At 35.7% G+C, this 18,492-nt stretch overlaps 1 protein-coding gene across 1 annotated transcript in view; it reads right to left on the bottom strand.

Moving 5' to 3' along the window:
* Window positions 1-18,492, bottom strand: part of LOC127499620 (uncharacterized) — a 259,187-nt gene that overhangs the window by 58,422 nt on the left and 182,273 nt on the right. Inside the window, exons 103-113 of the mRNA XM_051870016.1 lie at window positions 16,312-16,479; window positions 14,742-14,933; window positions 14,436-14,606; window positions 14,060-14,233; window positions 13,750-13,920; window positions 13,196-13,369; window positions 12,264-12,434; window positions 7,098-7,271; window positions 6,757-6,927; window positions 2,451-2,624; window positions 2,020-2,048 (exon numbers count right to left, since the gene is read on the bottom strand). Of these exons, the coding sequence (XP_051725976.1) occupies window positions 2,020-2,048; window positions 2,451-2,624; window positions 6,757-6,927; window positions 7,098-7,271; window positions 12,264-12,434; window positions 13,196-13,369; window positions 13,750-13,920; window positions 14,060-14,233; window positions 14,436-14,606; window positions 14,742-14,933; window positions 16,312-16,479 (1,769 nt within the window). The remainder of the gene's footprint in view (window positions 1-2,019; window positions 2,049-2,450; window positions 2,625-6,756; window positions 6,928-7,097; window positions 7,272-12,263; window positions 12,435-13,195; window positions 13,370-13,749; window positions 13,921-14,059; window positions 14,234-14,435; window positions 14,607-14,741; window positions 14,934-16,311; window positions 16,480-18,492) is intronic.

The raw sequence follows: 18,492 nt of genomic DNA, 5'->3' as shown, positions 1-18,492 counted from the left end.
CAATACCAATACGATACCTCTAATTTGAACTTATACAATTAAAAAAAAAATTAAATTATTGAATTACTAAGAGTAAAATGGGTAATGATATCCATTTAACATTATATTTGAAAGGTATTTTAACATTCAATACACCTTAATTACAATTTATTAGATTATATTTTTGTTTACATTTATCAATTGACTTCTGCAGATTATATTTACGCTTTTCAGAAGGGACTGCCAGTGACAGGCTGTTGCACCAATAAAATGCAACCTTTGTATTCTGACAGTGTATCAACATTAGTTACAGAATAGAACATCAATATGAACTTTTAACATTCAATTTAAATAAATGTAATTGCACAAACTATGTAGGCTACTATTTCATTTGGTTTACTGTGAAATAACTCAAACATATGTTTTTCTGTCCACTGATAAGCATTGTTCTGGGCGGCATTTCCCAAAAGCATCAATGGTTTCTTATGATACTAAACACAGCCCTGTTTGAGTGTGTCGGCAATGAGCGGATGCTCTCTGTGATTGATTGGTTCTGACTTGCAGCATTTGCGTGTGTTCAGATGAGCAGGAAAATAGTTCTACAACACAATTATCTGCTAACATAGGTTATTTGTCCAATTCAATGCATATTGTATGCATTAAATTTATTGTTAAATAAACAAAATCACTGGTAAAAAAAAAAAAAAAAAAAAAACACACCTTAGTATCTATATTTTTATTTGAGTATCGATACTTTCAATACTCAACGTCAGTATCGATATATCGATACTTCATATCGACACGCCCCTCCCTAACCAGCGGCTTCAGTTACTACAGTGGAAGAGAGTGAAGGTGCATCATTCATTTTTTTTTTTTTTTTTTTTACAGTATATGGTTCAAACCAATTTCATTTGGTCCAAATGAAATTATAGGGTGTCCTACCTGCCTGTCTATCTATGTATTTGCATATAACTATTTGCATACCTCCACATATCAAATAGAGTGGTGTAGGGATGATTCATTTTTGCAGGCCAAAACCTAGAAACGAGTTAGCATTTTAACACTCCCTGTTGATGGGTTTATAAAAGGGTTTTTGGTTAATTGCTTGAAACAATGTCAGTGGTGAACACAACCTCCAGATATCTTCATGTTTTATTATACGACATAAATTACATTAGTAATACCCTCTTTTTTTTAAAGCTTTTACATGTCTCGTAAAAAGCAGTTGCTAACAAGTAGCTAAATGGAACTACAGTGATTGTTGGGGAAATTAACCATCATCAACCGAACAGATAAACTCATCTACTCACTAGTCCACTTTCACAGCCTCATTAATTATGCTCTTGCAAACTATTATAGTTGTTAGTTGTTGGAAGCTTAGTGATGGTGTAATTGAAGTCATGCGTGTAGTGTGGCCATGGTGTAGTTTGTTTACAGCCTACATTTATCAATTGACTTCTGCAGATTATATTTACGCTTCAAAATTCTTCATTTGTGAAGATTATTACGATAAAGAATCATAAGCTTTTGATAGTCAAAGACATTACTTAATCAAAAAGCCAATGGAAAAAAACCTATTGACTTCTGGGTTGGCCTACAAAAATGTGTCATCCCTGCACCACACTATAGCGAGAGGTTTGGGTGTGGCCACTGTAGCACACAGACCCAGAAGGTTTTTGGCCAGTGTGACCAGAAGGTTTTTAGTCAATTCAGAATTCATGTGGGACGTACTTCTTAAGACAATGTAATACAATGTTCCAGACAATCATAACCTTCCATACTTTGTGATGTGATTAATTAAACAATGAATCAAATGAACACATCTTCTTAACTGATTACTGGTGTAACATTGCATTATGGTGCAGAAAGTTAAAGTAAAATTAAAATTTCTTCACCTGATGGTTTTCAATTTATAGTGCACACCCTGTAGTATATCAGTGAGCTCCTTCACTCCTGATTGTCCAGGATCATTTCCTGTGAGATCCAGCTCTATCAGGTGTGAAGGGTTTGATCTCAGAGTTGAAACCAGATCTTTATAACCTTCTTCTGTGATACTGCAGTCTGAAAGTCTACAGAAAAAAAAAACATTGTGTATTCTTAATTGAGAGCGTTTATCATACAAGTACTGAGCTTTACAAATAATTCTGACTAACAAAAATGTATGCTAATCTTGTGTGCTGTAAATACTGTATATACATTAACCAAAACCTTGATAATAAATTTATTAATTGAATGAACTGTCCAAAATAATTTATTTTTTATTCAACCACATCTTGTTTCAAAATTAATTTCTTCAGTCAAACACAAAAAGAGATATATTAGGCTGATATATTATAGCAGAATATTAGGCTGTCACAGTAAAACTGAGGTGAAAATAGTCAAATTACAGCCTTCATTTTCATCATTTTATTTAATCAGATGAACATTATAAATGTATATTGAAACAAATGTGCAATGATATAAATACACACTTCAGTTTCTTCAATCTGCATTGTGTATTTTTCATCAGATGACAGATCTTCTCCATTCCTGAGTTTCCTAGTTTATTTCCACTCAGATCCAGCTCTTTCAGGTTTGAAGGGTTCGAATTAAACGCTGAAGTCAGAGCAGCACAACCTTCTGCTGTAATACTGTTATTATTCAGCCTGAAGAGAAAGAAAACAAAGACAGAAAATATTTTTCAGTTTTTCTCAAAACCTTCTTTAATGAACAACAATTATTTTAAATAATTTAAAGACACTCTGTAGTGAAAATCAAGTTTTTAATGTTGTTTATATGTCTATGTAGTGCTTTTAATATGCTTTAAGACAAACCATCTGCACATTCATAAGTCAGCACCATTGCTGAGTATTTTATGTTTGAAACTGCAGTAAACTAAAGACAGTCTAAAACCCGCGGCTTGAAATCGTGGGTGTTTGTGACGTCACAGACTACCTTATAACCAATCACAACAACGTGCCGGCAGGCTTTAGCATATCATTAACTATGACTGCTCTGAAGCAGGAAAGTCTGGAGAGAAGCCAGTGGTCTGTTGCACAAAGCCGGTTTCAGTTTCTACCCAGGTAAGTTCAAGATTAGTTTGAGTAAACTCTGGTTATTCGGGTTTATGAAGGTGGATTGGTTTTTAGTGAGTTTCATTGCTATGGTAACTTACGCTACACGGCTAACCTGCTCCGGAGCAGGTTTTATTCTGGGTTAGAGATCGCAAACACAAACTGGACCAATCAGCTGTGAGGAAAGTGACACGTAGGGGAGCGCGAGGCACAAACTAACGTGGGGTTAGTTGTAACACAAGTGGTTTAAATACTTCCACACACGCTAGCATGAAGAAACTTAACGTATTTACTAGTTGCCATATCGACAATATATGAAGAAAAAATTGCGCCAAAATCCAAAAATCTTTGGAAGATATCACTGAACATTTATTTAACAATAGCAAAAGTAAAATTAGCTAATTTTTCATCTATATTTTTTGTTTTTATTTAAAATTAGACAAATCTGATATTATTTTAATCTCCAATCTCTTGTTTTGCAGTTTGAGTAGTTCTTTAATGCTTCACTATCAGAAGACACTAACCAGGTTTATATTCCCGTTGCGCAGATAGGGTTCGTTGTAACACTGCGTTATAATGTGCCCCGCTATTAGAACTATACTATTATATACAGTTACAATATAACTGGCATAATTAACTTTTATGAATAATATGAATTTCTGTTGATAAACTATGGAAAAAAAGATGAATAAAGACTGAGAGGAAGAACCTGAACATCCAGAAAATTTTTCAAGAAATGATCAGCATTTGTACTGACTCGTCTATTTGTCTCGTGTTCTGTGACAGCTGTGAGTGGAGGGAGAGGAGTGTTTTTCTGAATGTCTGAATATGTTTCTTCATCTGTTTGCCTGTATTGTTTTGATCAGTGCTGTATAGCTGTGTTTTGCAAAGTGTTCATTGTCAAACTACAAAATTATTTGAATTTGAATTTCTAAAAAAAAATGCTATTATTTTATATGAAAAAAATAATTATTGTCTTTTAATGACAAAATATTTTAGTTTGTCATGTATATTGACAAACTATATACAGATAAAACTTTTAGCTGTCATATGGTCATGTTACAATGTGCCCCATCACATGTTACAATGTGCCCCACCTATGGGGCACGTTGTCACATTTCACTTCCCTTCTTTCAGGGTAAATAAAGAAAAAAGTATACACTGCATTAATGAAACAAAGCCACATATTTGTACCAGACATGTGTGAATTTAATGTGTAACAAAAGAAATTTCTTGAACCCTAAGTAGATTTACACAGGGGCACCTGCAGGATTTTATCTCAGGGTACGCACAGAACTAGTACTTGTCCCGTCACAAGATCGCACTGTTTTCGACACTCTTAATGCTCAAACTTTTCCCGAAACATGCAGAGAAAAGCTTCAAATATTTAAGAGGTTTCATTTCTCCATCCCTACTCAATAGTTTTAGGCCTTTTGCAAATGTTTCAATCAAGTTTAGCTGTTTTAGAGAGTGTTTAAACATGCTGAGCTTGTTTTGTTAAATCTGTAGTAATATTTTTTATGTGTGGAAAAAGCGACAAAACTAAACTATCCAATCAGATTTCTTTTCACCCATATCCCCCACGCCCACCCATGCACTGTGTTTTCTGAAGTCCACAGTCAACGCAGCCATCTACCAGGAAATTTTAGAGCACTTCATGCTTCCTTCTGCTGACAAGCTTTTATGGAGATGCTGATTTCATTTTCCAGCAGGACTTGGCACCTGCCCACACTGCCAAAGGTACCAAAAGCTGGTTCAATGACCATGGTGTTACTGTGCTTGATTGGCCAGCAAACTCGCCTGACCTGAACCCCACAGAGAATCTAAGGGGTATTGTCAAGAGTAAGATGAGAGACACCACACCCAACAATGCAGATGACCTGAAGGCCTCTATCAAAGCAACCTGGGCTTCCATTACACCTGAGCAGTGCCACAGACTGATCGCCTCCATGCCACGCTGAATTGATGCAGTAATTCATGCAAAAGGAGCCCCTACCACGTATTGAGTGCGTATACAGTAAATTAACATACTTTCCAACAATTCACTAAAAATGTTTTTTTTTTTTTTTTTTATTGGTCTTATGAAGTATTTTAATTTGTTGAGATAGTTAATTGGTGGGTTTTTGTTAAATGTGAGCCAAAATCATCACAATTAAAAAAACCAAAGACTTAAAGTACTTCAGTCTGTGTGCATTGAATTTATTTAATGCACGAGTTCCACAATTTGAGTTGAATTACTGAAATAAATGAACTTTTCCATGACATTCTAATTTATTGAGATGCACCTGTGTGTGTGTGTGTGTGTGTGTGTGTGTATATACTGTAGTCTGCCTCGACCCAGATTCCACTCCAAAGTATATTTTAGAATGAGCTCATCCCAAAAATGGCTTAATTATCACACAGAACAAGAAAGTCAACAGTTATGTTGTTTCTGCACCATTTGGGATAATCACATCCTGAACAAATGGTGATCAATTGTAGAATGGTAATGGGTGTGGGACAGTGGGAACCATCTCAGACAATGAGGTGTCACAACTTCATTAACATATAGACTATAACTGTAAACAGGATAAAAGGCTTGAGATTTGGATGTTCTGGGTTCATTCTGACACCGGTGAACCCAAGGTGCTTTATGCACTTTGTCACTGCTATGCTCCAATAAACTTCTTCATCGAGGTCTTCGCACCACCAGAGTGAGAAAGGGACGGATTTTTTTCAACCACAGTGTTATGCTAGCTGTCACTGCTAGGCTGTTTTGTTCTGCCTCTGGATATAGGCTATAGTCCAATCAGCGTCAATCACGTTCTGTGGAGTACTGCCTCTTTTTGGGCGATTTCACTCTGGCCGAGATTTGCCCCGAGTGCTCCCATAGACTTCCATTCAAAAAAATTATTTTTCGAACTGCAGGCACTGCAATGCATTCTCTATGGGTTCCGGGAGGGCTAGCACTAACGTGCTTTCGCCATCATACGTAACCTTAACTTGTGCAGCGATTGGTGGAAACGTCTCTATTTATAATCTTTAAGCTAAAGTGACATCCAATAATTCAATCCAATCCAATAAACTTACATTTCACAGACATTTTCTCCATCTGTAAATGTTAGAAAGTCGAGAAAATATTTCCATTTTGCTGTCCAGGAGACAGGAGTGGAAGCACAAACTTCCGTGAACGAGTGCCGGCGTTCTAAAATTTTAAAAATGTAATGCTTTGAGCACTGTTGAGCAGATTCATAAATACCTCTGATTGGCCATTGTGTTGACATGCTCATTGGATATGTCTGTGATAGGATACAATGATCAAAACACGGCAGCATTTGAAAGCACACGGAAGTGTTTGAATTTGAAAGCGGGAGCAGGAGTGTTTGAAGGCAGGCGTCTATCAGCAGACTGGTCCAAGATAGACGCCTGCTTTCAAACGCTCCCGTGTGTATCTGTGTAAGCGCTTAGTGAAGAGCTTCAGTGATGACTATTTACTACGTTTTTACAGCGCTGATCATTAAAAGCCAATCACACACATATCCGATGAGCCGTGAACACAATGGCCAATCAGAGGTGTTTATGAATCCACTCAACAGCGCTCAAAGCGTCACATTTTTAAAATTTCAGTACCAATAGGTACCAAAGTCGGTACTTTTGACAACTCTAATATGTGTGAGTCTGTGTGTGTGTGTGTGTGTGTGTGATATTTTACATATAAAAATATAAAACAATATGAAATACTCACTGGAGTGTTTTGACTGTACAGTGTTTGTCCTGCAGTAGAGCAGCGATCTGCTTCACATTTCTGTCTCCTAGTTCACGTTTACTCAGATTCAGCTCTCTCAGGAGTAACGGGTTTTTACCCACAATTCCAGTCACAAACTGGCAGGCTTCATCTGCATCACGACCCAAAAACCTGCAGATAAGAAGATGAAGCTGGATTCATATAAATTCTCAAACTTGATCTAAGGAAAAATAACATGTGACTGTGTGTGTGAAATTGTTCATTTTGTATTAGTGAAATATTGTTTATAAAAATAAATTGCCTGCATATCATTTATTTTGTATTATTTCATCAAATCTCACCTCAGTGTATTGAGTTGACACTTCTGATCCTGTAGTAAATCATCAAGCTCCTTCACTCCTGATTGTCCAGGATCATTTCCTGTGAGATCCAGCTCTATCAGGTGTGAAGGGTTTGATCTCAGAGCTGAAGCCAGAGCTTTATAACCTTCTTCTCTGATACTGCAGTCTGAAAGTCTAGAGAAAATACATAAACATGAATACAGTTATCACATAATATCAACACAAGTGTTTAATAAATAGGGGTGTGAATCTTCACTGATCTCATGATTCAAATCGATTATGATTATCATGTCAACGATTCGATAACACAGGCTACACTCCTGTCAATGAAAACAAGCAGTCCCTTTTTATCTTATCTGCTCCAAGAAAGTACACTTTCTGAATGTAGCAAACATTAAACATAACTTAAGTCTGAACAATGTTCACTCTAATTTATTTGAATTAATTTATAATATAATATAAAAACTAATTAACTGATATATCATATACTATGGGGCGCCGTTTGTAAAATAAATTGTGTAAGAAAAACTGGTCAAATTCTGTTGGATTTAGCTACAAAAACAGATAAATTTTGCGATGTTTACCTAAATAAGCTTCATGCAATTAAATTACTTAAATAAAATAAATAAATAAATAAAATATCAAAGTTAAATCTAAGTGTGTTATGATCACCGTCTGTTCTTGGACTCTAATTCCCATAATCCTCCCTACCAGTCACATGCACACATTCCACACCAATCACCAATAGCCACACACACCTGTAGATCATCACCTGGACTATAAAAGGCTCACACACACACCACGGCGAAGTCTTGTTTACCCTGTGTTACAATTCCGAGTGTTTATTATCCTGTCTGCTCCCGTTCCTGCCTGTTACCCGTTATCGTTGCTGCCTGCCTTTGATCCTTGCCTGGTATTCTGTTCTGTGAGTGATATCTGCCTGTCTTGACCATTGCCTGTATCCTGACTACGATTCTGCCTGTCCCTTGCTGTTCCTGTTTGTTCCCGTTTGACCCTGCCTGTACGACCAAGCTCACTTTTAATAAAGCTTTGCATATGGATCCCTGCCTGAGTCCAGCTTCGTTACAAAGTGTTTTATGCAAATCTAAACCTTCTATTTAAATCTAAATGTTTTATGTTAATGTTAAATCCAAATTCTTAATATAAATGTGAATCCTATATGTAAATCTATATATATATATATATATATATATATATATATATATATGCAGGGCTTGACATTAACTTTTTTGCTCACAAGCCACTGTGGCTAGTGGTTTTCCAAAGTTACTAGCCACTCAGCATTTTCACTGGCCACAATTTTGCTGATTTTGAGTAATTTTACTTGTTTAGCTAGATTTAAAACCCCTTTCAAACTTTCAAATGCAGATTGACCATCCAAATCAAGACTAGGCCTACATGGTATATCAGCTGGTATGTATGGGTGGGCAAGGGGTGGGTAATATGACCATAATATGATACATTTTATAATTGTATAAGTTATTTTTGTTAGGCTATATAAAAAGAACAAAGAAACAAATTAGCAAATTACAAATACAATAGTAAATAGCCTAAACTCTTTTTTTTAGATACAGTAGGTTTATTTAACATTTATTTAACATCTGTTGTTTGATTAACATTAATGACAGACAGGTATTTAATTGGGCTGCTGAATGCATGGACGTAATGTACTGACACATATCCAGTTATTACCCACCTGTTTACGTCCATTTAAGCCATAACCGACTGTATTCACGCGAGATACTCCACACGATGGACATTTTGACATCTGTGTGTGCGTGTATTTGACTATTCAGGCGCAATGAGAACTGATCGCGCGCGCGACAAAAAGAGAGAGCACGCACGCGGGAGAGCACTTCTGTTGTGTGTCATTCAGCGCGATTCCACTTATCCCGCCTTCACTAACTGCAAGTTAATCGATAACGAATTGTGATCGGATTGTAATTTTGTGCTACAACAAGCTTAGCTACCTTTCATTAGACTGTAGGCTGATATTATATTCAACCCGCCAATTTTGAGTTTGCACATTACTACACCTCTGGTGCGTGTGTAATTGTAAATGTCTCCGAGTTTTGTTACTGTGCTGTGCTCATCATCCTTTATTTCCACCACTTAATCAAGCCACTCTTCTTTAAAATTTGATGTTTTATTTCACATTTTACATTGCCTCTCATATTGAGCTACTTGGTCTGAAAACATGAAATTATGCCTAAAAAGGATCCCTGTCACTCACACACGCTCACATCCTTCTCTTTCTATGGAACCTGTAAACCGCATTCACCAGTTTTAACTCGATAGCAACACAAACTCTATGGCGGTTAACCAGAGCACTGCAATAATTTACCCACACATTGTGTGACTGTTCTCGGTGCGTCATTTTATTCTTTTTGTGCTGCATTTTATTTTTTCTTCCGTGCGCGGCCGCACACATGCACAGCTTAGAGGGACACAGCAGACAACCACTGTGAAATTGGCTCTGTCCAACAGGCCTCTGTACACATATGCATTTGAAATAAGCAATGTCCACACACAGACAAATCATTTAAACATAAATGGCCTACAGCAAAAGCTACAATTTACAGTAAAAGCTGTTTCCCTCCAGTTTAAGTAAGTTTGTGGAAGCTTTAAAAAGTAACTTAAAGGGTTAGTTCACCCAAAAACGAAAATTCTGTCATTAATTACTCACCCTCATGTCGTACCATACCCGTAAGACCTTCATTCATTCGTGTTCTTTGGAACACAAATTAAGATATTTTTGATAAAATCCGATGGCTCAGTGAGGCCTCCATTGACAGCAAGTTAATTTACACTTTCAATGCCCAGAAAGGTACTAAAGACATATTTAAAACAGTTCATGTGACTACAGTGGTTCAACCTTAATGTTATGAAGCGACGAGAATACTTTTTGTGCAGCAAAAAAAAAAAAATTCAGCAATTTCCTCTCTTCCGTATCAGTCTCAGACACGCATTCACAAGAGCGGTGACGGTGTGGAACGACATGAGGGAGAACACCAGTCAACACCACTGCTGAGTATTTTCCCTTTAAAACTAGTTTACCAAAAACAGTCTCAAAAACATGGTTTGAAACCGCCCTTGTTCTCTATGTCAGAAACATGCTGTAACCAATCCTGTCAGTGTACGGGAGGCGCTTTAGCATATCATTAACTATGCTGAGTGGCAGGAGGTTTCAATCAAGGTTATCCCACTGTATTTTTCTGTTGATATGAAACATCAGTAACATGTAGCTAAATAGCAGATGAATTATGTATATGATGTATATTAAGATGTTATGATAAACTTCATGCCTTTCTCCACTGAATTTCTATGGTATTCAAAGCATTTGTTATGATGCTGATTTTTAGAAGGCAGCTGTCTGACTCTGAGATGGAGAATGGGAACATGGTTTGTGTAACATTAGCAACACATTATTAGCTGTTTGATAACGTATTCAAGCCAAAGGCTAATCATATCAATTACTGTTATGTGTGACCGACGTTGCAGAGAGCGATACATAAATCGCATTACCATTCTGTTACATCAACTTGTAGATGACCCTATGTAATTTGCTCTTCCTACTCTTCTAAATCAGTTTCTGGATCAAACATATATCGATTAATTAAAGGGGTGGTTCATTGTGATTTCACTTTTTTAACTTTAGTTAGTGTGTAATGTTGCTGCTTGAGCATAAACAGTATCTGCAAAGTTACAGCGCTGAAAGTTCAATGCAAACGGAGATATTGTCTTTTAAAGTTATGGCAGCTTAATGCCTACAAAAACAACCGGTTTGGACTACAACGAGCTTCTTCCCGGGTTGGTGACATCATAAACCCTGCAAAACACGCCCCCTGGAACAGGCAACAAAGTGGGCGAGGCCATGTCGCGCAGCATAATGGAAGCGGAAGAGTTGTGTACACCGGACGCGAGCGACGCGTCAAAAGATAATATAACCCATTATAATAATCTGTGATATTTTCTACACTGGATGCGCCCTGGAAGACAGCTTCCAGAATCTACACGAGTTCAATGCTGGATGGCTATTATTGAATGCACAAAGGCTATTACTGAAAGAAGCAGTTCCCACTTTAAAAGCAGAAGCTGCTGTTTATCGCCCCCAAACTGTAAGTACGTTTTATTGTTTGTACATGTCTTTTAAATGTATAGTTCTGTTGCTATTTTTTGGTCGCATCAAGGACGTAAACAAAGACCAACGCGTTTTTGCTTCGCTAGCCAGTTAGCTAAATTCTGTTGCATACTTCAACAAACGCCTACAAACATCAACAAACTTTATGTTCATAGACAAACAGTTGTTCATGCTATAAAATAAACGATACCTTTACAAAAATGCTACTACTCAGTCATGTATTCGGCTACAGTAAAGCTTTAATCAGGATAAAACTGTATATTGAAAGCTAACAAACAGCAGTGACAGCATATCTAAACACTTTGACACAAATACAAAATGAAATACCATTCATAAACGTCCTTTAAAAGCCGCGATTGCAGAGGTTCTGCTTGACCCTCTTCATCTGGATCTGATTCGGCTCAATGTAACAACTAATGGTAAGGGGTGTGGCGTTTCCGGACGCTTTAGTGAATCACAATACACTGGGCCAGCTAACCAATCTGAGCACATTGCGTATTTTGGAGGGAGTGGCTTCATAGAACCAGGAAGTCAAACGAGCCGTTCATATGACAATGGAAACAGAGGTGTAGAATAAAGGTAAAATATATGAAAAATACGTCTTTTTTTAAAAAACGAAGCATTAAGACATGTTAAACTGCACCCCAAAAACACAATCAAGCCTAGAAAAAAAACACTGAACCACCCCTTTAAACCAGTATTTCCACTTGCCATTGTGTCACATTTACTACAGTAAAGTTGACCAAGTGAATCAGGCAGGTCTGAGCTTGTGTCACTGAGAGGAAGCGGGACTAATTTGCATATTTATGAATATGTGTATAGTAATTGAGGCATGGGTGTAGAATTAGATTCAAGGTATTTTAAGGCATGAAGAAATTATTTTGACAGGGGAAAAAAAAACCCATTTAAATATTTATAATAATGAAAGATGACTTTTAAAGGATACAACTATTTACTATTGGGGGACTTTAAAAACAGTTATGTGATTAATTTAACACTTTTACCTGAGTTTCTTCAGTGTGCAGTTTGTATTTTCTAATGCGTTCTGGAGTTTCTTCACTCCTGAATCCTGCAGATTATTGTTGCTGATGTCAAGCTCTTTCAGACTGGAGTTTGATCTCAGGACTGTAGCGAGAGCTGAACAGCTTTCCTCTGTTAGACCACAATCACACAGCCTAAAATGATGAACGTGAGAGAGAATTAATGTTTATATTTAGTGATCATTAATGTGTGTTTTGGCCAGTGCTTGGTTCATCTGATTGCTTTACAAAAATTCAAAATATACTATAACGAAAACAGAGCTGCAACTAATGTTTACTTTGTAAAATGATTTCTGTTGTTTAATTTTTTGACAGTACATAAAAATACTGTATTTTAAACATAATAAACCTGAGAAAATATTTCATTTTTTAAGCTAAAATACATGTGTATACAGTGAAAGTCATGCCAGCACTGAAATTCAATAATTAAAAATCACCAATATGACCAAATGAGCATTTCGCTGTCCAGTGGTCATGCCTTAACTTTGCCATTTCTAGTATTGCATTAGTATTGCATCCTTCTCATGGGCATTTAATAATTTTTGACTTTTAAATTTATCTGTAAAAGAAAACCTTTTTTGGCTCAATTTATCTGTAATTATGCACACCTGAATATAAGGCATTTTTCATTTCCAGCATTCATGAACAATTATATATCACTTATAAATGATTAAACACAAAATTATAGTAGTTATTAAGATTGATGTGGTTATATATATATATATGTGTGTGTGTGTGTGTGTGTGTGTGTTAAACAATTAAAAAAATTAAGCAGAAGCAAAATTAAAATTTCAGCATCAATACTTGTCATTTATCATGACAATCTAATCAAATGGACATGTATAAATCAAATTTGAATCTAACATGCATAAATGTAGATGAATGTTAATACACACTTCAGTCTCTCCAATCTGCATTGTGTATTTTTAAACAGATGACAGATCTTCTCAATTCCTGAGTTTCCTAGTTTATTTCCACTCAGATCCAGCTCTATCAGGTTTGAAGGGTTTAAATTAAATGCTGAAGTCAGAGCAGCACAACCTTCTGCTGTAATACTGTTATTATTCAGCCTGAAGAGAAAGAAAACAAAGACAGGAAACATTCTTTAATTTATCACAAAACTTTTTTAATGAACAAAAATGATAGTTTGGTAACACTTTAGTATAGGGAACATGTATTCACTATTAACTACGACTTTTATCTCAATAAACTCCTAATTACTGCTTATTAAGGTAGTTATTAAGTTTAGGTATTGGGTAAGATTAAGAATGTAGAATAAGGTCATGCAGAATAAGGCATTAATATGTGCTTAATAAGTACTAATAAACAGCCAATATTCTAGTAATATGCATGATAATAAGCAACTAAAACAAAGTGTTACCGATAGTTTTAGTCCATACCAGATAAAGATATTTTACATGTAAAGTATTAAACCAAGGGAAATACTCACATCACTGTGTTGACTGTACAGTGTTTGTCCTGCAGTAGAGCAGCGATCTGATTCACGTTTATGTTTCCTAGTTCACGTTTACTCAGATTCAGCTCTCTCAGGAGTAATGGGTTTTCAGTCACAATTCCTCTCACATACTGACATGCTTTATCTGCGCCAGGACCCAAAAATCTGCAGAAGAGAAGTTGAAATAGGAAATCAGTAGTAAATCACTCTGATGCAATAAATTGTGCAGAATTTTGCATTAGTGAAATAATATTTCTGTTAATTATTCATATTGTATATTTTGTATTATTTGATCACGTCTCACCTCAGTGTCTTGAGTTGACACTTGTCATCCTGCAGTAAATCATCGAGCTCCTTCACTCCTGATTGTCCAGGATCATTTCCTGTGAGATCCAGCTCTATCAGGTGTGAAGGGTTTGATCTCAGAGCTGAAGCCAGAGCTTTATAACCTTCTTCTCTGATACGGCAGTCTGAAAGTCTACAGAAAAGAGATTGGAAATAAAAGAAGTTATACAATTAATATTACTTAAAAACAGTTTTATATAATAAAAATCATCAAATGCCTTTTCTCTTATGAGAAAAAAAATTGACAGAGGCATGTTTTTCCTGTTTCTTTAATTCACTACAGTATTAAACTTTGTTAAGATTTAAATCAAACAATAGCTGATTAAACTCTGAACCTGAGTTTCTCCAGAGTGCAGTTTGTATTTTCTAATGCATTCTGGAGTTTCTTCACTCCTGAATCCTGCAGATTATTGTTGCTGATGTCAAGCTCTTTCAGACTGGAGTTTGATCTCAGGACTGTAGCGAGAGCTGAACAGCTTTCCTCTGTTAGAACACAATCACACAGCCTAAAATGATGAACAGGAGAGGGAGAATTTACAAACACAAAGAACCTGATGCCAACATGACTACTGAGAATTGTTTTTGTTACTAGGTGTCTTTAACATACTTTAAATCTACAATACTACATGTACAATACTCACATCAGTTTGTTGAGTTTACAGTGTTTATCCTGCAGTAGAGCAGCGATCTGATTCACTCGTGTGTCTCCTAGTTTACGTCCACTCAGATTCAGCTCTCTCAGGAGTAACGGGTTTTCACCCAAAATTCCAGTCAAATACTGACAGGCTTCATCTGCAGCAGGACCCAAAAACTTGAAGACCAGTGTTGTAGTCCTACCAAAAAAAGTGGTTTACTATTTTGCCTCAACCATAAAAAAGTACATGTGTTTTTATTTTGTTGGTCACTAGTAACATTTGTTTCATTAAAAATAAATAAATGAATAAATCAATAAATAAATACAGTGCATTCAAAAAAATGGTTATTTTTCAAGTAGCCTACTGCATGGCTGAAGTAGTTCCGCATTAGGTTTGTTGTCTGCATAACAGTTCTATATGACTAAAATTAAAACATTGCTTTGGAATTATATTAAGTGTGAGAATATATAAATCAGATAAATCTGAAACTAATGTTTTTCATTTTATGTAAGTGGGTGGGAAAAAGTACAGTACAGTGGTAACATAAAAGGCAATTATTTAATTAAAAAAATATGTTTATACTTATAATATCATGTCTAATATTTTTCTCACAAGGTATAAGTGGATCTTTACATGTAAATAGCTATAGCTACTTTTATAATTTAGGAAGGAAATTGTATCTCTTGCAAGATTATTACTATATTTGGGGTTTTTGAAACTGTTTGGAAAAACCACTGACGTGTGGATAGCGCATTCTGTCTCTTTCCCACACACAATGAGACATTTAAGTGCAAGTATCTTTATCAATAAAATAGTTTAGAGAAAGACACTTATAAGTGATTCTTTCTCTGCATAGCAATGACTCAATTTTCTGTTATTAGTTCTAAAATGATACTTTGGTGTTAGTAACAGAGACTTGTACTGTTATTAAGATGTGAAAATAGTTGTTTTATTATAGCAAAACCATGTTTTTTTTGGTGTATTGATTACCATTTGTATAACCACAAAAATACCATAGTTAAACTATGTTTTTTGTAGCAAAACCATGGTTAATTTGCAGTTACCATGGAATAACTTTTTTTTTTAATTTGTAGTAAAACCATGGTAAATTTTCATAAGGTCTGGCAGAGTTCTCTTGCTGCAGTATGAACATGCACTGTCAGTCAATGATGGGCGGGAAAAAGAACGACAGAAGTGCCAATGCACCAATTACAAACAAAGAATCGTGAGTTCACACAACAGTATTGGACACACAGTTAAAGGGGAAGCTAAAATGACAGCAGATTATGGACTTTCAAAGGAATAAAACAAGTGGGTAACATGCAAATATTGATCCTTAGAAGTTGTAATACAAAAACAGCCCTGGGCAAAAAGTAAGTTTATGATGTATATGAGTATATGGCCCCGACTACATCACTGCTGAAGATAGAGGAAGTACAGTGATATTACCTGCCATAAAATTTTTCATAATATTTTAAAGGTCCTTTAATCATTTCAAAGCTTTTATACATTTCTTTTTGATGGTTTGATTCTCTTCCAGCTAAAAACTATTGCATTTTATTGTCTTAACACTCACCTCAGTCTTTTCAGCGAATACCACCAACTCTGTAAATCAATGAGTTCTTTCACTCCTGATCGTCCAGGATCATTTCCTGTGAGATCCAGCTCTAACAGATTTGAGTTTGATTTCAGAGCTGAAGCCAGAGCTTTATAACCTTCTTCAGTGATACTGCAGTTTGAAAGTCTACAAAACATGAAACATGAATTTAACATTGTGTTTCAAATTAAATTATCAGATGAATTATAACTTAAACTGAATCAGAATGATCAGTGCAGGTAGAAATGTTCATCAAATACAATATTTACAAATTGTCTGTTTTAGTACTTTGAGTTTAGTAGTTTTCTTCCCAGTAGACATGTGACAGTATCAAAATTAAAACATTTAAATACTGTTTGACCTCCTTCTCTGTGTCAGGCAGATATAAAACAGAAAACATTGTTTTGTTTATGGGGTGCAGTTCCACCAGCGCCATCTACTGTCAGATAGTGAATTTGCTTATTCATTCAGCCCATCTCCTTCATTCATTCATGCTTCTCCTTCATGTTGGGGTTGTTTACAACAGAGTGAACATGACTCTTTAATGCAGCAAACCGGGTAATTCTAAAAATTCATTCTAAAAATCTACATTCATAATCAGTGTTGGGCACATTACTTTAAAAAAGTAATTATAGTTACTAGTTACTTCTCACAAATAGTAACTGAGTTAGTAACTGAGTTACATCATTATAAAAGTAACTAATTACCAGGGAAAGTAACTATTGCGTTACTTCCCCCCCCCCCCCCCCCCCCAAAATAATGGGACAATGTGAGAGACACCTATCAAATTCAATATATTATCGTAAATATTATCATTATTATACATTGAACAATAAAACATGATAGATGGTTTAGAACTTTTAATATTTATTGCACAGACCATAACTGGCCAACAAATAAGTCTAAAAATAAATGATGCTTGATCCGACTCCTAAAGTGATCTGCTCTTGCTCACGACATAAAATTTCTCTGTACTGCACTTATACGTGGTAGCCATTAAAGAAGTTTTGATTTGTAGAAAGCCTTTCTTTTAAGTGAACTTCGTTTTGTAAAAATTGTATCTTAATTTTAATCATTTAATCAATCAACCAATTGGATTAATAAATAAATAAGAAGCAAATATAGCAGACAATATAATCATGACATGGATGCACTGGCGCGATCACTTGCACATAAACTGGAGCGCGTCTTACAGGCTAAATGAACTGAAACTCAGTGTATAGTCTGCTTGCCTCACAGACATGACAAATATATCTACAGAAAGCTTGAAATGTCTACTTTTAAATGAAATAATTCAAAACGAAAAGAAATAGGCTACTCTCTGATTATGTAATGCGAATGAATTGTGCATTCTCTCTCTAAGCGCATCCACATGCGGAGATGATGAGAGTCAGTTATGTTAACTTCATCTTTGCAGCCGACACTGATTCAGAAAACATTAGTTTATAAATAAACAATTAAAACGTCTCCTTGCTGTTTTTTGTCACATTCATAATCATTACTTTTGCCGGTTCTTTATGGCAAGCTTTATGCGTGCGCTTGAGTGATAGCTATTACGTAAACGCTCATTATTATGGTTTATTCTCTCCAGTAGGCCTATTTAAGAAATTAAATGTGATTAGTCAACTAATGGTTTAAATAAACAACTACTAGTCGATTAGAAAAAACTTATTTCACATATTTCGATCCAGCATGTCACAAAGGGTATTCTGGTTTGAATACCCGAGCATCGTACATTATTATCAGTTTAAAATTGTATTTGTGTATGACTAACCTGTACTATTTCTTTATAACAAAACACTTTGCAGGTCTATCATCTCTAGTCACACACACCAGTCATCATCAGTTTGCATGTGTCCCACCCCAACACACACACCAGAGAAAAAACTTTGCAGGTCCTGTGGCTGAGAGAGAGCCTACTCGGATGAAAACCAATTCAGTGAGCTCAATTATAGTAATGCCGCATTTTAATATCAGTAATGGTAACGGCGTTGTAACAGGGGAAAAAGTAATTTGTTTGATTACTCATTACTGAAAAAAGTAACGCCGTTAGTAACGCTGTTTATTTATAACGCTGTTTATTTATAACGCCGTTATTCCCATCACTGTTCATAATACAGTTACTATCTTTAATAAAGTAACAAAAATTTTGAAGTGCCC

The sequence above is a fragment of the Ctenopharyngodon idella genome, chromosome 18 (assembly GCF_019924925.1).
Source record: "Ctenopharyngodon idella isolate HZGC_01 chromosome 18, HZGC01, whole genome shotgun sequence".
Classification (NCBI taxonomy): Eukaryota; Metazoa; Chordata; class Actinopteri; order Cypriniformes; family Xenocyprididae; genus Ctenopharyngodon; species Ctenopharyngodon idella.
The sequence above is the reverse complement of the archived record's forward strand: the minus strand, read 5'-3'. Positions and strand labels throughout refer to the sequence as shown.